Raw genomic sequence first — 19,718 nt, 5'->3', positions numbered from 1 at the left:
AGCAATAGTATTTCTCTTTCATTAGCCCGCAAAGTGCCTATCGAATAGACAGTAAATAAAAAAAACTCAGACACACAATCAAACAAAATGTTACCACAGCTTTGCTAATGTTAATTGGCTACCCCCCTCCAAAAAATAGGCAATGATAGCAAGGCAAAACAAAAAACAGTACCTGTGTTTTCGGATCAAATGAATTTTACGACAGTAGAAACGGATGATGATTCGGCTGTCACGAGATTCAAAACATTCGCTATGAATCATTTTTTGTCGTATTGGACGCCGTCAAATAAGACAGTGGCTGGGGAATATCTTGCTTTTACCTCGATTTCTACTTTTGCACAACGGGATTTAAACAAAGCACCCACTAGAAAACCTGTGTGTGCGTCTTTGGTGTCTATATTACGGCCGTAAACCACACGCAGCATGGCCGCTTCCTGATGTCGGTAAAACGTTGTCTTACTTAAGGGACTTTGTTATTCCCTTAAAAAAACGGCGGAAACCACAACCATTCTCTGAATTTTGGCAAAGAAACTGTACGCAGTTCAAGAAAACTGTACGTAGTTCAAGGTGATGATTTTTAGGGGTTGTCATAACCGCAATCTGACAATGCATTCGTTCTTGTAAGTGTGCAATCGGCGAAAGGCTAATTAAACATAAATAAGACCCATTTTGTTTCGTTAACATTCGGTCGCGTGTTCGTTGTCTATAAAAACAAGATTTAAAATGTGATTTGTTCATAGACCGCGCCTTCCTCCCTGTAGAGAGGTGCAGGGTTCGAATCTCGCTTCGCTCTGTGAACTCCACACACCAAAGGCACGTTCGGTTCGTTTGAGCGTGACGAATCCAGCGTGATTCTTTCCCATCCACACAGGTTAGCATCGTCCATGTTGAGACAAAAGTTTCCCACCTTGGAGAGCTTCCTATGGCGAGTCTCCAGACGTGCCAGTCACCTTGCCAGACAGCAGTATGACGTGATCGTGGTGGGCGGGGGTCACGCAGGTACCGAGGCTGCTGCTGCGGCATCCCGAGTCGGAGCACAGACACTGCTGGTCACACAGAAAGTTCACACCATCGGTACGAGAACAAGGTGCAAGTCGTTTGGCTGCAAGCTTTGAAACCAAAGTCCCGCTCATGGTCCGAGCGGCATCCTTCTGCCGTGTTCCTTCCAGGTGCGCTGTCGTGCAACCCCTCTCTGGGTGGAGTGGGGAAGGGTCACCTGGTGAAGGAGGTGGACGCTTTGGATGGCGTGTGCGGTCGAGCGGGAGACTGGGCTGGCATCCATTTTTCTATCTTGAATCGCAGGAAGGGTCCCGCTGTGTGGGGACCCCGGGCTCAGTTGGACCGCCAACGCTACCGCCAATTCATTCAGGTGAAGAAAGGAAAAAAAAGTGACATTTTATTGATGAAACGAGTCATCTGAAGACAGCTGGGATCGGCTCCGGCAACACCCGCGACCTTTGTGAGGTTAAGCAGATTAGGAAATGGATGGATGGTTTCAGACATAACTGTAAACTATAGTTGCGATTAAACTTTTTCCTCTGTCTGAGCATTTGGTATACTCTAATTGGGATTGTCTTTGTTATTCCGTTTTTCGCCTGCAGTCCGAGCTGCTGTCCACTCCCAGATTGACGGTGCTGGAGGGATCAGTGGAGGAGCTTCTTGTTACAGAATCTAACCCAGAAGAGCCTGGATGCCACAGAGTCACTGGGATACGTTTAGGTGGGCAACAAACCCATTAAAACAACAAATAGAGTAACCCCCCCCCCTCACCCCTATTAATTTGAAAGGAGAGAACTGTTTGAAAAATAAAAATGCTTTCTGATGGCAGCAGGTGCAAGCCTCCCAATTTCCGCCCACTCTGTGGTTCTTACCACGGGTACTTTCCTGTCCGGCTCCCTCTTCATGGGTCAGAACACATCCCCGGGGGGACGGATCGGAGATGCACCGTCCAGCGCCGGAATGTCCCACACGTTGAGGGAGCGCCTGGGGTTGAAGATGGGTCGACTCAGGACGGGCACCCCTCCTAGAATAGTCAAGGCTTCGGTGGATTTTGACCAGGCTACGCTACACCCGCCCGACAGTCAACCGAGTCCTTTCAGCTTCCTCAATAGCCACACTCACTGCAAGGTACTTGTAAGCACACGTGAATACACCAAAGCGGCGCGTATTGAGGTTGAATTTTACGTTTCAACAGGCCGAGGAGCAGCTGCCGTGCTACTTGACCTATACCACTCCCGGTGTGGATAAAGTGGTGAAAGAGAGTCTTCATCTCAATTGTCACATACAGCAGGACACAAAGGGCCCCAGGTACACACCTGTCCACTTTTGATGTACATCTAAACTTCCTATCTGGTTTAAGTTTCATGGTATTTAAAAATATACAGTACATCAAAAGAAACAATGGGAAGATAACTACACATTCTGTACAACAGTGCAATTTGAGAATCCCTTGTCAAAGTACAGGTACTGCCCTTCAATTGAGTCCCGAGTACTTCGCTTCCCGGGGAGGCAACATCAGGTCTGGTTGGAGCCCGAGGGGCTGACTTCTGACCTGGTGTACCCGCAGGGTCTCTCCATGACAATGCCCCCCGACATGCAGCTGCAACTCATCAGAGAGATCCCGGCCCTGCACACGGCTGAAATCCACACACCCGGTACGTGCGACCCTAAGCATGTTTTTAAAAAAAAGAAAGAAAGGAAAAGTCAAACATGTAAATTGAGGTCTATTTTTCTTTGCGTGTTAGGCTACGGCGTGCAGTATGACTTTGTGTGCCCGACTCAGCTGAGCCCTGCGCTGCAAGTGAAAAGCACCCAAGGTCTTTTCCTGGCCGGGCAGATTAACGGGACCACGGGGTACGAGGAGGCAGCTGCGCAGGTGGCTGCATTTGAGATTTTAAATAAAGATTTGTACACGCGGCGCTACCTTGATTTACCATATTTTGGGTGACATCCCATAAATCCATAACTCCCAGCTCTGCGCTTTGCTCTCCAGGGCTTGTGGGCGGGGGTCAACGCAGCCCGCGCGGCACTCTGCATGCCCACAATGGCGCTGTCTCGTACCGAGAGCTACATCGGCGTTCTGATTGATGACCTCGTGACACGAGGCGTGACGGAACCTTACCGCATGTTCACCAGTCGGGCGGAGTTTCGAACGTCACTCAGGCCGGACAATGCGGATCTGCGACTCACCCTCAAAGGTCAACGGCGTTGCAGGGCCTCGCTGGGGAGGAGCCGTCAATGGAGCGACCTTGTGTTCGCTTTTCTGGAAGGGATGGCGGAAAAACGGATTACAACTGGGAAATCAGATGTCAAAACGAAAATGTCATTTCAGGCTTTGCGGAGGTGGGGTGCGTGTCCTCCCGCCGCTACCAGCAGACCGTAAGAGTGAGAGACCGTCTCCAGGATGCGCTTGCAGCTCTTCGGGATGTCTCTCTGTCCGCCACAACATGGAGACACAAATTGCCTGGCGTGCACATCAGCGAGATGAAGGCCGCCAATCCGACGCAAGTTACAAACTGTTGAACTCGAGTGGTAATCCCACAGGCGTTCCTCTATTTGAGTTTGTAGTCACCTGGTGTACGATTCTTCTTTCAGTGGCTTGGAGATGCTTCAGTACAACGACGCCACCTTTGAAATGTTGGTCTCGGTTTTCCCGGAACGCCTTTCACCCTACACGGAATTCTCGCAACGGCTGAAGATAGAAGGTGGTGAAGAAATAATCACGACATGGTTTTCAGTTCGAGTCGAGTGTGGTCAATGCGACGTCTGCGACCATCTTGGTGTATCTGATTTACAAATACTCTGAAAAGATGTCTGCTGCGCATGATGATGATGTTCTTCTGTGGATGTGTGCCGCCCAGCTGTGTACAGGCCTCACTGCGTCCTCCAGCAGAAGGAGATTGAGAGAATTCAAAAAGAGGAGAGCATGTCTCTCCCACAGGATTTGGACTATTTGTCCCTACCAGTCTCTCTGTCACAAGAGGTCCGGGAAATTTTGGACAGAGTTCGGCCCAGCACGGTGAGTTTCAAACAAAAACACTGTCCCGTGTTATCTTTACAGTGTTACCATCCCACAATAACACTTCTTACCACCGGCACAGCGAGGTTGTCAATTTTTGTTGTTGTTGTTGTTGACTTTCCACCACTAGATGGCAAAATCTAACTTTAACTTGCAGCCACCATCATTTTTTTTCCCCTTCATTTTTCTAACTATGATTCCTAACAAAGTGAGTGATGGGAAAACAAATGTCAATTTCATTCACGCTTGAAATTAAATGAAAAGACATACCTAGTTTTGTTTGTTTGTTTTAATTTTGAGCAGGAACAACAACTGACAACATTTTTGTCAAGCAGTTGTGTCAGACATTGAAATAAGATCATTGTGCTCCTCCAGCTTGGTGCTGCTACGCGTTTGCAAGGAGTAACGCCAGCTGCAATTGTCCATCTTTTCAACTATGTCCTTCATTCGGGGAAGAAGGAGAAAAGTACGCACAGGAGCTAACCCGAGGAAAAGGAGAGTCTACGGAAGGAGATGTGTACCCGCCCCCCAAAAAATAAATACACCTACACCCCAAATGCTGTTACTAAAAATGTACAAAATCTGGTTCAATAAAGAAATGCCATGTCAGACAGTGTTTGTGTTGAATTTCTTTTGGACTAATCAAGATGCCTTAGCAACACTTTCACAACAATCCCTGCATCTACAGTCCAGCTACCCTGGAGAAGAATTCTAATCCTGTTAGGAAGCGGACCGTGAGCAGCGATAAACTCCAAGTGACCTTAACTGCAACAAGAATGAGTCCGTGCAGGTCGGTGGTGCCGAAGACAAACAAGTCGTGTCAGTCAAGGCGAGCCAATCTTCAGCACCGGTTGCCGATAAACCGTCATGTCAGCAAACGCGACCTTTGTGGTTAGTATGATGGTTGAAGACAAAGGACACTGAAAGACACAAGATGGGGGGGTTATTTATTTTTTCAACCAGCTTTCAGTTTTGGAAAGTGCCGGTTTATTCCTTTTCATTGCAAATGTCAGTCTAGAATAGAGACAAAAAAAAAATCAATAAATAAAAAATACAGGCCTACCTGAAACTTTTGGCACCGGAAAAGGTACTTAACACCCAGGATGTAGCTCTGAGGGAGGTCAAGGAGGCCCATACGAGCCCACAGCACTTGCACAAAGAGCGAGTGTGGTAGGGTGCAGCCTGAGGCACATGTTTCCTAAGAGTCGGGAAAGCGACCCATTAGATCCCCAAGATTAGAGTGTCGGAAAAGATGACGCTCAAACGTTAGTGGTCACGTGTTCGGGTTCAGAATAATGCCGGCGGTTTTAACACATGACTGCTACCTCCGAGCTGACGGGACACTCCTCTTTGAGCACTCTGGTCCACTCCGGTTGGGAGCCCGAGCTCATGGCAATCGTGTCAGGAATAGCATCTCCTTGCAAGACGAGGCGAACGTTGGATCGCAGCTCGGCGCAGTCCCTGGAAGGAGAACTTGGAACACGCAAATGCATGAAAAGACCCCGTAGAGTGATTTGTTGGCTCACAACACTCCTCTCTGTGTTGTGCCGAAGTTAAAAGGTCTTTCTTTTTCAATTTGCACGCAAAGCATGATTGACCTCGCTCTTTGCTTCATGCGGCCTTACCTAAATGCGCAGCCTGCAATTGTGTTGTGTGTGAAGAGGACGCTCGCCCGTGCGGAGGGGTCAGAGGAGCACTCGCCAGCTGGCGGCAGCCCCATTACGGTCACCTGGCATGCTGTCAAGGAACCGCTGCGCATGACTGGCAAAGGTACAGTATGGAAGCAGTGTTGGGGCAGGTTTAGCACACGCTTCACGGGGATACGGGTTTCACTACTCCCTGGTAGCGACCGAGGAGGCCGGATCCCGCCCGCAATCCAACTGAGGGGATCATTAGCCGTGAAGACGGGCGAGGTGTCCCCAACTAAAACAAGATGAAAGGACGGTAATAATCTGTGCTTTGGGATAAAGACCCGTCGGTGCGAATACCTTGAATTGGACCGAGTGCACTTGTTGAAACAACTGGTTTATTTCCACATCAGCCAAAACGACATTAACTGTCGCACTTGCCAGTGCTCCTCTGTCTGTGTACACGATGACAAATTCAACCTGCAAAAAGCATCCAGACAGATGGGAGGCATGAACGTATAGCTGCAATGTAATAAAAAAAAAATTAAAAAACAACGACGACAAAAAAACTATTCTGGAAAAATTGCTAAGGAGGCTGAATGAAAAATTGTGGAATGGCAATCAATGACCTGGACTGAGCTGAAATTGGAATGGTTTGAATTGGCAAGAAAATGTAGAAATTAGATGTGGGAAAAACAATAAAATTGTATATGGGACATTATTTTTTTTAAAGTTTTAAACGAAAGAAAATGTGGTCGGGAGAAGATGAACTGTTTTAAGAATTTTTTTCCTGAGCTGAAGTGAGGAAGCGAATTGTTTTGAATTTCAAATGAGAAAAAAAGTCTTGACAGGAAAAAAAAATTGTGAAAAAGTTTTCCACATAGCTATAAAATTCCACTGAAATAGTAAATTGTACTCTTTGTGAATACAAATTAGAAACTTGGCGCCGTTTGCGCTTGAACTTGTCATTTGAAAACCAAAAATAAAGCTTCTCACCTTTTTTGTCACATTAACACAAAGGTTATTTTGCTCGCTTGGTGCAGGCCAGTCAGAGAGTGGGGACACTGGGATCTGGGAGGGGAAAAAAACAAACAAACAAAAGACATCTTGCTTCATTAAACTTGATGCTGATGCCTTCCGTCTCATCCACCCGTCTCAATGCAGCGAAGGCTGTTTGAAAGTGCTCTCGAAATACTGTTGACTTGACTTAAACCAGCAGGAAAAGTTGGCAAACGTGTTCTCACCAAAAGGTCGGCCACTTGTTCTTGCGCAGGTTTTGGAATCTGTGATGACAACATTGGCATTGATTTAAGAGAACGGATCATTTGAAAACAGTTTTTGGATAAACTTGCGCAGACTTGCTTACTTGGATTAGGCTCAGGTCCGAGAAGTAGGAGAGCGCGCTGAGATTTGGGTCTTTGGTGCACGACTGAGGGGCTACCAGGCGAGTACAAGAGAAAGACTCGGATCTCAAGAAGCCTACAAAATGAGCAAAAACACAAAAGTGTTTCGGCTGGCTGGAAAATGAAGGTGCATTACATCTCGATATAGATACTGTATGTCTATATTTGTAACTACTTTTTTTTTTTTAACGTGTCGTCATCTTACGTGCGGGATTGCGATTAAGACAGAATGCACTAGTGGCTCCCGGAGACGGCTGACGAAGGAGACCTCGCACAGATGAACTGCTGAAATACGTCTGGATGACATCGTCGACCTACAACACGGATTTGAACGTCACATACGCAGGAAGAACTTTAGTCATGCACCTGGTTCCGAATAGCCGCATTAAAAGTCTGAAGGAATATTGTGCGAGACATTGTCAAACATCACCAAAGTGTTCCAGTTACCCGATAAAAATGTCTGCTGTGGCCGACGCTGATTGATTGCGCTGGTGCGAAGTGATACGAGTCCCCTAAAGAGGGAAGCTGAAGTGGAGCAGTGGGAACCTTGAAATGATCAACTGCTGTCAGAAAAAAAAAAACAATCAATCAATCAACATTGAAACACTGCCGGTCGTCTCCTTGTGATGAGACCGATTCAGCAATTTGCACATTAAACTTGAGTGGAATCCCATCAACTGTACTTAGGCAACGATTCTTTGATGTACCGCTCCGTAATTGATACTAATAGCATAAATGCCACCCAATATTTTTATGTTACTCCCACAATAACAAAATGTGCTTTCTAGAATTCCCCCCCCCTTTATGTATGCGTAGATTCTCAGTCATCCAGGCCACTGTAATCTAATGTAGACAAAAATGACAATACCTACAGGCCTACGTTCTTTATCCTCTGTAAAGATAGATTGCTATTCCTGCAGGTTACTGAGGAGTGATCATCTCCAACTATATCTTCATGTCGCACAATGTTCATAGCACTGAAGCAAAAAAAAAAAAAAAAGTGGCCAAAAAAAAAAGCATTTAATTCTTTACATTGTATTTAATTGGGCCATTTGTGCATATTTTAAATGAATTTATTGTGTTATGAAAACAGATTTTTTAAAAACGTTTTTTGGGTGGAGGGAGTGACTATGAAGGATTATTTCGGCATTCAAATCATTTCAATGGCGAATAATGATTTGAGACACAATTAATTTAACTTACAGAAAGACTTCAACTTTTATCTCAAGGCACCACTGTATATTGCCGTGTAGGAATTAGTTGCAACCATTTACCTGCAGATTGAACACAAAACAAAGATTCGGTCACAGTGACTAAAGAAGAATCCACATTAGAGCGAAACACCAGCCACTTCTCGATGCATGCTCCTGACCTGCAGAGTACCCCCACCCAAAAAATATATACATTATCCTTGAAACAATGGCAGAAACAGGCACGTCTACATGCACAAATGACACCTTCTTACTTTGCTTTCTGTTGACATCCTGTGAAGATGGTACTCAGGTCAGCAAAGCCACAGTCGCCAGTGTCACAACAGCAGCCGATGTCGCAGACACCAGGAGTTAAATCGCAGGCACAAGCTGGAGAGACACAAACCTTGACGTTAGTCTATATTAGATATTCAGTGTCAGTCCAAGCCTGACATTGACAGTTGCATTTGTTGCCTTGTACCTGTGACCTGTAATGACAATCGAGTTTGATTTAATGTGACTGACAATTTACACATACATTAAATTAATTGAAACCCAAAAAAAGTGGGGGCAGGTGGTTTGCTGATGTAAATTACCCTTTGCGGCCTCCACATGAGGAGGCGCAGTGCTTCCGACTGTATCACTCATCGACTCCGTGGTGCCACTGGGGAGATTGGTGGAGTTCACGTTGTCGGTGAGCCGCTGAGAAAGGGTCGCAGAGTGAACAGGTTCCCCGTTTGTTGGAACTGCACTTGGCGAGATGGTAGCAGCGCCGGAAGTTTGGTTGTCTGCAACGGGAGTACCAGTGCTTCCGACCGAAATATTGACCGACTCATTCGCGCCACGGAAGCGACTGCTGGAATTCACCCGCTCGGTGACCCCCGATGAGGGCGTCGCAAAGCTCACAGCTTGCCCATCAGTCGGCGTTGTCTCCATTTGTGCTCCCGTTTGCGCCAAGCACCCAACCAAGAAGACGAGTGCGAGACGGCCCCAACGGCGGCGGTTCATTTCCTCACAAATAAAGCACGCTACGCATTTTATTCCTCGCCGGGTATTTACTTGGTAGCTCGAGAAACCTTTCGTTTATTTTTGAACGTAAAGTTACAGTAAACCGAGGCAAATGTGTTTCATGTTTTGCTACCCAAAAGCGGTTGCGATGCCTTCTTGTTACCAAGGAAGTTGAGGAAGCGACTTCCGGTTACAGGAGAAAATAAAACACTACCGTAAAGACCATAGATGAAGGGCAATACTTTTTCATGTGTTCTGTACAGATACTTGTGCAGAATTCTGGTAGAAGCATAGTGAGAGATTAGAGACTGGTGAGTCACTTCTCATAACACAGAGACATGCAAAAAAAAAAGCTCATTGTCTCCACCCAGAGGTTTGTTTGACAACAGTGATTTGTGGTCAAATCTTTCTGTGCTTGTTCAAAACAGTTGCTGCAGGCTGACTCTGCTCACATGACTTCTCGTGTGTTATGCAAACTCTCCTGATGCATAACCAAACTATGCATTGATGATCTTGTTTTTATTGCTTTAGCACACGGGACAGCAAGCCGTGGGGGTCGTTGGGGTGGAGGGGGAAAAAAAAAAGTATTGGAATAAGGCAAGTTATCTTTTGTCTTAAACTACGTTGCTGATCAACCCACCGAAACTTAACATTTAAATTGTGCAATTGAACTGGGACCATTGTTCTCTTTGTTAGGCTGTGGAACGGACACAAGACACTCCTCGTCCTTCTTTCAACTTCCACAGGAAATAGTTGATCAAGTATCAGGAGGAGGGAACTTACAGGACAGCTGAATGCTCCTTTTCACTCTGTTTGCAGGAAAATTCTGTTGGGACAGCCCACTGAGCGTTTTGGGACTCACATGTCAGAGAGGCTGTAAAACAAGCACACAGGACCTCGGGAGGCAAAGTCCAGATGTTAGTGGACCGGACGAGAAGGATATTCTATTGCGGAAAGAAGTGACAGGAAAAGGTTGAGAATCACGGCCCTGGTAAATATTTGGCAGAAGAGGAGAAAGGACTTCAGGCGAAGCCAACAGACTATATTTTCTGCAGCGATTTTATCTGTCCACTGAATCCTTTTGCTGAAGCCATGTCAGAGGACGAAGAGTTAACCTACGGCGATGCTATCCAGAAGGCTGGCAGCTCGATATTTCGCTTCCCGCTCATCCCGGTGAAGGGAATTCCATTAATGAACCACATCGCCAATAACTTTGACGTCGTCTCGGCTTTCTGTCCGGACCCATCGGACATCCTCATCGCCACCTACCCGAAAGCCGGTCGGAACAAAATGCGCCGCTTCTCTCCACGTTGACAATATGGGATGATGTTATTTCACGGTGTTCTTGTGCTTTCGTCGGTTTAAGGGACAACATGGACCCAGGAGATAGTTGATCTGCTTCTTCACAACGGTAACGCGGAGGCCTGCAGAAGAGCCCCCACGCCGGTCCGCAGTCCTTTCCTGGAGATATGCAGCCCACCACCAATCCCCTCAGGTGCATACTATACGTTGTTGCAATAGGTTCTAAATTCACTTGATACATGGACACAAGCCAAGTCAAAAGAGATTGAACCAAATGTAGTTGTAGTTGAATGGCTCAAGTGGATATGGCTTTGTAAACATGATCAAGATAAAGCACCATCTAACTAAGTGACCTCCCCCCAAAAAGCCTAAAATACGCGGATACATGCTTTTCAGTGGAGCAACGTATCGTATTGCCCATCCATACATTTTCTATCGTGTTTGTTCTCGTTTGGGTAGTGGATGAGCCGATGTCTCTCCCATAGCAAATATCTTCAAGTATACACTCACACAAGTATACATTATATATTGAATTTTAATGTTTAGTATGAACTTTTTGTAGTATATCGATTCACATTCAATGAAGACTCCCTGTTCACTGCCCCCATTCACAAGTGCCAAGTAGCTGACTAGCAACCAATGCAAGATGTAAGAAAAGACTCCAGCTTTCCCATGACCCAAAAGAGGATCGGCAGTGCACATGCTGATTTGCAGCACGTCAGAGTGAGAGCCATTTGTATTTTGGTTACCTTAGAGTGGGACAACAAGAGTTGGAGAACAAGTTCATGTGGAGAGAGAGCATCTGATCTGGCCTGCCGCACGATTCTGAAAACAAACAACAGCAAATGTTCTTATTAGATCACAATCTTTCTGTTTCAAACACATTTTTCTCATGTAAAACAGCTCACTTGCACGCTACAACCACAAATATTCCAAATGCTTGGTAGAAAGAAAACGCCCTTTTCATCTGGGTTCTTCTCCAAGACAAATTGGCACATCAACACACGCACAGCCTGACTTTGCATTCTACAGTCGAACTCGACGGCAAACAAAGGAGCAGGCTTTTTTTGGGATGGCGGCCAGAAGGCACACACAAGGAAGAAAAGCAATCTCCTCTCTTGCCCCTTCCAGGAAGCGTGCCTGCACCCCACAAAGGGGCGGCCTCACTTGCTCTCTTGTGCTTCTCTCACTTCAGTGGAGAAACCGAAAGTTCTTACACGAGAGTAAAAGCTATCATTATAGAAGTGTGTGTCAGAGCGCCAGCCCTTCCACGTTGAAGGTCAGTTTCAAAAAGGTTGGTGACCCCTGCTCTGCTGCAAATGCATCTTTTCCATGTGAATTCTCAGGTATTCAGCTTCTGGAAAAAATGGCTCCCCCGAGAATCATTAAGACGCATCTGCCGATTCAGCTGGTTCCGACTGGCTTTTGGGAAAAAAAGTGCAAAGTAAGTTGACGTAAGTAGGGATTCACATACAGCAACGCCACTCATTAATTCCTTTTGAAGGCGTTCCTTCACTCTCCCCTGTGTATCGTGCGCAGACCATCTATGTCGCGCGCAATGCAAAGGACAACATGGTGAGCTACTACCACTTTGACCGCATGAATATGACTCAGCCTGAGCCTGGACCTTGGGAGGACTACATCCAGAAATTCATGCGTGGAGAGTGTGAGTGGAGCAGTACAGAGGGCTCCGTCCTTTTAGCAATTACCCACAATGCACGACCGGCGGCCATATTGGAGGGCTGTTATAAACAAGCTACAGACTGAAATGTACTTTAGTCTGTATGAAATCGGGGCCTGTTTTAGTTGAACACAAAAGTTGTTTTTTTTAACAGATGACTGCTTATCTTCCGTCATCGAGCAGCATTTCATTGTTCGCGCTGTTGTAAAACCGAACGTCGTTGGCACAGATAGGGGAGCAAGATAAACCCGTGGCATAGAGGTCATACTGTTTGTTCCCATTGAATGCAATTGTATAATTTCCGCCATACTCACGTGCTGTGCAGTGCCGTGGGGCTCCTGGTACGATCACGTGAAAGGTTACTGGCAGGAACGAGAAAAGAGGAACATCCTTTACATCTTCTATGAAGACATGAAAGAGGTAATGAGTTCACAACTCCCCCGTGGCGTTCATTGCATTTTTAGGTGCAACACACACACACACACGCGCACACACACACGTTCTTGGAATGATTTAGTCTGCCAAAAGCTTCTTTGAAGAAGCTCGGCACATACACCCCTCATGTTACTTTTCCATGCAGGATCCCAGACGCGAAGTGGAACGTATCATGAAGTATATGGACTTGTCCCTTTCTGATGATGTCGTCGGCAGCATTGTGGAGCTGACGACCTTCAAAAACATGAAGGAGAACCCAATGGCCAACTACACTTGCATCCCTGAGAATGTTTTTGACCAGTCCATCTCCAGCTTCATGAGAAAAGGTCATTCGACTTGAGTTCAGTCCCGTTAGAGGAAAGGAGTTACCTCTCTTACCATTCTCGGGTTCAAAGAATTTGTGGGCTAAATGATTTGATGCTTTTAAAAAACTGTTCCCCGGAGGCTTTTAAGGCCCTGTCAACTTTTTTTGTTTCTTATTTTAATTTTCCCCATTTTTTTGGGCAGGTTCCATGTTAGTTATTATGACTACTGTACTGATACCACCCGAGCTAGCTAATGGCTAGCGCCTCTTGTCACGCAGCGGCGGGAGACACTATTCTGCCCACCAGACGATTCAAGCGGTTATCTTCTTCTTGTTTCTCCTGAACAGGCGAAGTCGGAGACTGGAAAAATCATTTCACACCTGAGCAGACAGCAGAGTTTGACGAGGACTACGACAAGAAAATGAAGCGAGTCAACATTCCGTTCAGAACACAGTTCTAAAAGGCTTTGCGTCGTTTCAGTGGCGTCTAGCGAGTCATTTCTCCATTGTTGCTTGTTACATCTGCAGTATAAGTGAGCAGTATAGTAAAATGATATCCAAAGTGTTTTGCAGTTGTAGGAAAGACTGCTGACGCTACACGAGAACTTGTTTCTCGTCCAAGAAACTTTGGGGGTGAAAAAGAAATCTACGATAAAGCTTCTCAAAAGAGATCAAGAAGAGAAGCGAACAATATGTACAGATTCCATCCGTGTGGCGCTTGGTGACTAGCCTCGAGCAGTTTACTGCATGATCCGAGTTCACGCGGGACGACAGTAATGTGGCGTGAAATTGTTCAAGCCATTTTGGGGAAAGAATTGATGCCACGTAATTTCCTTGTCGCAATATTGACTTCGTGAAATGCTTGACTAAAGAAACACATCCACACCCAAAGTGTCATTAACTCCAAAAGCAAACACCATTTAGCATCTTGCTCCTGGCAGCACTCGATTATGCCTTCCATCCACTTGCTTTGAATCTCTCCTTTCAGGCCTTTTCTATCGCACTTGTGCGCATTCGGGGCTGGTCGCAGAACACCTAAAGACAAACAAGGTTTCGCACTCACAAGTTGAGATTCAAACGGCACCTCAGAACGGTGTTGTAGATCCACTCCAGCACCATGCTGCCCTTTGCTTGAATCACTGGAGTGGATTGGATGGATCGGGGAAAGAAACATCTTGGTTACTTGACACGCTCGGCACCGAGGGAATCCTGTATGGGACAAAGTGACAGGAGCTGAAATATTCAGGATTCGTTGAACGGCAATTCAACACAGCTCGACACACAAGGTCGCAGCGCTCGCAGTTTGACTTTACAATGAGTTCCACACATTCTGATGCCTACGCGAATGTAACATGCATTAAAATATTACTTTCTGTCCTTTGGTCGCGTCTTCACGGACAATTGATTTGGGGAGAAAGACGTGTTTTGCGGGCAGGGAGGGTTGGCAAAGCTGTGGGAGCTTTTGACACCCGCGCACCAAAGGTTTGGCGACTTACTGCTTTTTGCTGTGTTTTTACGTTCACAAGTCCAAGTTAAGTCAACTGATGTTGTCAAACAAGGGCGGGGACAGGCTAAACCGTTTCCTGTTCTTAAATGTATGAGAATATGATGTAAAACGAACAAATGATTGTCACCGCATGATATGAATTTATGAGTCAGAGTTTTTGGAAGTTTTTCGAGATGCATGTCAGCCTAATTTCAGGAAGTTGGTGATTGGAAAAGTCATATCAACGTACCGTTCAGAACACAGTTCAAAATACACATACAAGCATTTCAATAAAGACCATTGAAGACGGGCCAAATCAATAGCAGAACCTTAACCGAAGAGAGCCTGCATTTGACCTTCTGAAGAGGAGAGCCAAGGGAGAAACCAACAAGAACTGAACGGGGCTACCTAAAAGCATTTCAAATGGCGACCGCAACAGCCTGGTGAAATCGGTGAGTGGCATGCGGTTATTGCAGCTCAGTGTTATGCCACCAAATATGAAATGTTATTCACTCCAAGTCTGTTGCAATACTTTGGCTGGCTTCAAATGTGGGTAGCTTCAAACCAAAGGCGCTCTGCCCTAAGTTGTCAAAATACATCTCGATGTGAAGCCGGAAAGTTCCAACTACACGGGCGAGCTGGCACGGCGCGCCCCGCTTACTTTTTGGGTGCGGTGCTGTTGACACTGACTGCTGGCTGTCATTTGGCTTTAAACCACATCAGCAGAAGCTCTGAGGCAAATGAATAATTCAATACATAAATAGTCAGCGGTGACAAGTGCCGAGACCATAGTATAAGAGCGGAGGAAGGACTTCATGCAGACACAAGTGCCACACTGAAAGGGCGACAGCAAAAAAATTGGGGTCGCTCCACCTCAGTCATGTCAGAGAAACAGACTGTCACGCCTCGCTCGCTCTTGGTCCCAGTACAAGGGATTCTTCTGCCGGATCACATTGCCAAAGACATTGATGCCGTCTTGGCTTTTTGTCCTCATCCATCGGACATTCTCATTGCTGCCTACCCCAAATCAGGTTGGATTGTCATTCTGCTTGTGTTCGCCGTCTCTTTTTAGGGGCCTATTGTGCCATTCGAGCGCAGAATGATGCCATCGTCGGCTAGTCTGCTTCACAGTCTTGGGTGACGGCTTTGGCATCTCACATTTCTGACGTCCCGCGTCGCATTTCCATGTTCGTCCTTTGCGGTGCGGGTTTGTTTGTTTTTTCCAGGTTGGCCAGTTACCTTCCACATTCCCAAATCATGCATGTTATGTTCATGACATACTTCATATTGTCCACAGGCAAGATCGTAAGTGTGACTGTTTTTCTGTCGATGTGCGCCTTGCGATTGGCTAGCAATCAGTCAAGAACGCACACTACCGCTTGCCCAGAGTCAGCTGTGACTCACTGCAGTTCCCCTGGCAATCCGAAAGAGGACAAATTGTAGAGCGATGGATCGATATGTGGCGTTTGGATGAAGCCGTGCATCCGAAGGCCAAATAAGTCGCGTGTTCTTGTACCTTTGGGTGACAAGGCTCTCAACTATCAACTCAGGCTCGACGTGGACGGCGGAGATAGTCGACCAGCTTCTTCATAACGGAGATGTTGAGAGCTGCAGACGAGCCCCAATCACCGTCCGAACTGCTTTCCTCGAGTCTACCGAGCGCGTGCGGCCAAAATCAGGTGCGTGGACTTTAAAGTGGGTCCCGCTACATTGTAGAGGTTTTCCAAATGAAATGTCCAGTGAGTGGGGTACACAGTTTGAAAAAAATAGAACCACAGATGGCGGAATGTCTTAAAAAAAAGAGGTTTGAATTAAAAAGGGATGATGACAACAGGAAAAAGTTGGGCCTGTCTGATATTTTTTATCTGTAATCCTGTTCTGCCACATAAAGAGGTGAAGAGGTAAAAGCTCCAATGCAAAATAAGAACTCTTGCAAGGAGCCATACAGGAGGTCAAAAGCAACAGGTAGATTGAACAGCCAAGATGGCTCAACCTGACTTGAGCTCTTGAGATCACTCACAGGGCCGCACACACAACACGACAAATGAGTGACACGAGCTACGATCTTGCTCACCGAGAAAATTCAACTCGTACATTAAGGCAGCGCTAACTGATCGATTTGCCGCAAATCATCAGGTCTCCTTCACCTGAAGGAATTGGTTCCCCCAAGAGTCATCAAGACGCACCTGCCAATCCAGATTGTTCCGGTCGGCTTTTGGGAAAAAAAGTGCAAAGTGAGTCGACAAAGGCCGAGCGCCTGCACAGGTGGCAACTCCAAACCGCCCCTCATCCGATAACGTGACGTGTGTTTTAAAGACCATCTACGTTGCCCGCAACGCTAAGGACACGGCGGTTAGCTTCTACTACTTCCAACAAATGAATTTGTCCAGTCCCGAGCCTGGGTCCTGGGAGAGTTTCATCCACAAGTTCATGCACGGACAGTGTAAGTAAAGACATCAGGACGATTCGTGCAGATCAGTGACTTGACTTGAACATTGTCATTGTCAGTGTGGGGTTCCTGGTACGATCACGTGAAAGGTTACTGGGAGGAACGGGAAAAGAGGGACATCCTTTACCTCTTCTATGAAGACATGAAAGAGGTAGTGAGGTCAAACCTCTGTCGAGTCATTTGCCGCTGGTACTTCTCTGTTCGCGAGGAGAATTGTGCATTTTAATGCAGCGCTTCTGCATGGCTTTTGGTAAGTATACTTCTTGGTGTAGAACAGACTCGTTTTTTTCTCCTTTGGTTCCCTCACCCAGAATCCTCGGCGCGAAGTGGAGCGCATCATGAAGTACTTGGACTTGTCCCTCTCCGATGACGTCATCAGCCGCATCGTGGAGCTGACGACATTTAAGAACATGAAGGAGAACCCGACGACCAACTTCAGCTCCTTTCCGTCAGAGATTTACAATCAATCCATCTCCAAATTCATGAGAAAAGGTCATTCAGTCGTGATGTAACCACCATCATGCCACTACGCACGCTTCAATTGATGTTCACGGACATTCGGTTTTGTTCTGTTCCCAACAGGAGTAGTTGGTGACTGGAAAAACCACTTCACGCCAGAGCAGTCGGCGGCATTTGACGAGGACTACGAGAAGAAAATGAAGCAAGCCAACATACCATTCAAAACTGAATTGTAACGAGCTTTGCGGTCTTTCAATTTCTACGTCCGCATTTCTCTGCTGATGCGTGTGACGACTGCAGTTGACCATCACAGTCAAAAAAATAAGTGGGGGGTTGGTTCTCATTTGTGAGGAAACTCGTTAATTATGCTTCATTGGAACGAGTTGCGAATGTTGTTGATCCAACTTATTTTTTTTTTGGGGGGGGGGGAGGGTTGGTCTAGAATAAAGCCAGAAAATGAGTTTAAAAGTGCATCATTAAATAAAGATTATTGTTCTTACTTTTCTCTTCTTCATTTGTCCGTGCGACTGCCATTACGCTGCCACCTGGTGGTCAAAAAGGGAACACCGGAAGGTGCAGCAGTATGAATTCCAGCATTCAATCATGAGCCATCATGTGATATTTTTACATTCTATTTAATTGTGCTATGACTCGCTTTTTGTGCAGCATGTATTATTGAGTGCTATTTTCCAATTTGGAATCACATTAGTCTTTTTTTTTTCCTTGGGTGGCGGCTGCACCAGATTAATGGCATTTCCATTCCATTTCAACGGGTCGTGTAATTTGGCAAATTCCTAATTTGTGATTTCTGAAACAAGAGATGCTGTCGGGGGGCAGAGTCTTAGCTGCAACATTCAACAAGATGCATGACAGTCTTACGTGACACTAAGGAATGTCAATTGGAAACCACACGCCTGACTCAATCGAAATGCTTTGACTTTCAACGTGCTCTGCATATCCCGATGCTTAAAATCATGAATGTCACATGCATTAAAAGGAATCCCGTCAAATGTCCTGTGCTCGGGTTTTTATGAACTTAATGTAGGTGGGTAGAAAGGGGCGTATTGGGAGAAAGAAGGGCGGACAAGGAAGTTAATCAAGAGACGTGAATGATGGATTTCATTTCGCAGTTTGGGGCAAGGAAGTTTGAGGTAAGCGAGCTGGGCTGAGTTGCAAAAAAGATGAGCGGTCGCACTGAGGCTTTGTTGGATTCAAAAGCAAATCAGCAGGACCCACGAGGTCAACGGCCCTCGCAACGGTTGCCGATCCAACCCGTAATCTTCAGGTTTGAGAGCCACCGAAACAGGGCAGGGAAATTATTCAGTAACAGCAAACGGAACAGAGAATCTTCCGGTTTCTCTGCAATCCCATTTAAAGCGCGGTGCTGTTGACACAGCATAATTGAGTCTCAGAGTCTTGAAATATCTTCGTTTCGTTTTACACACAAGAACAACAATAAGCAAAAAACATGGTCAACTCGCATAAAATTGTGTCCATGCTAACACCAATATATTATTGTACACACCTTCTGAAGTTGAGATAGTCCCTAAAGCTGAGGGGCTAATTATGAAAGAAAATGACAAAATGGCGCTTAAAACCTGAAAATACTGTACATTGTCGTGGTCCTTAATACGCACACAAATCAATAAATTCAGCACTCACGCTTGTCACAAAGGAAAGGGAATTTGTACTACAACTGAAGGGGAAACTATTATCTTGAAGGTTGACACAACGCTAGAAGATTCTTGTGATGAATATTCATACACCCACCTGAGTTTCACGCTAGCTTTACCAGCCGTTAATTTTCAATTTTCGCGCGGTCGTCGTCTGCTCGTCTTATTCGACCCGGTGCAATCACGTTACCCCGAGCACTCTATGGTGACACTGCCACCTACGGGTGATATTTGTCCTAGCACACATAAAAATGGCTCCTCGACAGTCTCATAAGAATAAAACAGTGTTCTAAACATAACTAATCCGCCATTCATACGGCTTGTTTCAACATTGAATTAGTCTGAAAAAGAGGGCAAAGATATATCGGACTCCTTTCTGAAGCCTAGATATAAAACATTTCTTATTTAATACAAAACATACTGTGTATATATTACTCATCAATAAAATATGCTCAGCAATACAGGTACACGAGTTTGTCATCATCATTTTATTTCATCTCATCGCGTAAACAATATATAAGACCAAAAGTGTTGAGACTGCATGGACATGCCCAACGTGCGTCCAGAGACCACTGACTGCAGCTAGCCGAGAGAGTTGAATCCCTGGCCCGCTGGATGGATGTTGGCTTTTTTGCCCTTCATTAATGCAACCCTACAGCACACTGTGCAGAGCTCACCTAAT

The 19,718-nt window shown here is 45.9% G+C and overlaps 4 protein-coding genes across 10 annotated transcripts; 3 read left to right on the top strand and 1 right to left on the bottom strand.

Moving 5' to 3' along the window:
- Nucleotides 1-197: 197 nt before the first annotated feature.
- Nucleotides 198-4,627, top strand: mto1 (mitochondrial tRNA translation optimization 1). 7 transcript variants are annotated; one of them, XM_052072088.1, is made up of 13 exons: nt 202-620; nt 872-1,074; nt 1,170-1,369; nt 1,602-1,719; nt 1,832-2,127; nt 2,195-2,307; nt 2,464-2,654; nt 2,745-2,875; nt 2,993-3,197; nt 3,332-3,503; nt 3,595-3,707; nt 3,861-4,018; nt 4,394-4,627. In XM_052072088.1, exons 1-13 carry the CDS (start codon nt 571-573, stop codon nt 4,499-4,501), a joined length of 2,058 nt encoding a protein of 685 aa, XP_051928048.1. In that variant the 5' UTR covers nt 202-570; the 3' UTR covers nt 4,502-4,627. The 7 variants fall into 7 exon arrangements, with proteins under 7 accessions (XP_051928041.1, XP_051928044.1, XP_051928043.1 ...); XM_052072085.1 differs by having other exon boundaries at nt 204-620; nt 1,829-2,127; XM_052072086.1 differs by having other exon boundaries at nt 209-620; nt 1,829-2,127; nt 3,595-3,704.
- On the bottom strand, nt 4,292-9,715 carry LOC127604791 (tectonic-3-like). Its single transcript, XM_052072089.1, has 14 exons — nt 8,836-9,715; nt 8,515-8,629; nt 8,324-8,421; nt 7,497-7,612; nt 7,255-7,363; nt 7,013-7,125; nt 6,891-6,929; nt 6,643-6,717; nt 6,007-6,126; nt 5,843-5,941; nt 5,644-5,747; nt 5,344-5,491; nt 5,082-5,216; nt 4,292-4,938 (listed from the first exon to the last, which is right to left on the bottom strand). The coding sequence occupies exons 1-14, from the start codon at nt 9,245-9,247 to the stop codon at nt 4,843-4,845; spliced, it is 1,779 nt and encodes a 592-aa protein (XP_051928049.1). The 5' UTR covers nt 9,248-9,715; the 3' UTR covers nt 4,292-4,842.
- A 345-nt stretch (nt 9,716-10,060) lies between these two features.
- On the top strand, nt 10,061-14,351 carry LOC127604795 (sulfotransferase 1 family member D1-like). The gene is made up of 7 exons (XM_052072094.1): nt 10,061-10,526; nt 10,614-10,742; nt 11,896-11,993; nt 12,089-12,215; nt 12,556-12,650; nt 12,811-12,991; nt 13,318-14,351. The coding sequence occupies exons 1-7, from the start codon at nt 10,340-10,342 to the stop codon at nt 13,428-13,430; spliced, it is 930 nt and encodes a 309-aa protein (XP_051928054.1). The 5' UTR covers nt 10,061-10,339; the 3' UTR covers nt 13,431-14,351.
- Nucleotides 14,352-15,101: 750 nt separating this feature from the next.
- LOC127604797 (sulfotransferase 1C1-like) lies at nt 15,102-17,688 on the top strand. The gene is made up of 7 exons (XM_052072097.1): nt 15,102-15,486; nt 16,006-16,134; nt 16,592-16,689; nt 16,772-16,898; nt 16,964-17,055; nt 17,216-17,396; nt 17,487-17,688. The coding sequence occupies exons 1-7, from the start codon at nt 15,336-15,338 to the stop codon at nt 17,597-17,599; spliced, it is 891 nt and encodes a 296-aa protein (XP_051928057.1). The 5' UTR covers nt 15,102-15,335; the 3' UTR covers nt 17,600-17,688.
- Nucleotides 17,689-19,718: the final 2,030 nt, after the last annotated feature.

Source organism: Hippocampus zosterae, chromosome 7 (genome assembly GCF_025434085.1).
Source record: "Hippocampus zosterae strain Florida chromosome 7, ASM2543408v3, whole genome shotgun sequence".
NCBI classification, from domain to species: Eukaryota; Metazoa; Chordata; class Actinopteri; order Syngnathiformes; family Syngnathidae; genus Hippocampus; species Hippocampus zosterae.
The sequence above is the reverse complement of the archived record's forward strand: the minus strand, read 5'-3'. Positions and strand labels throughout refer to the sequence as shown.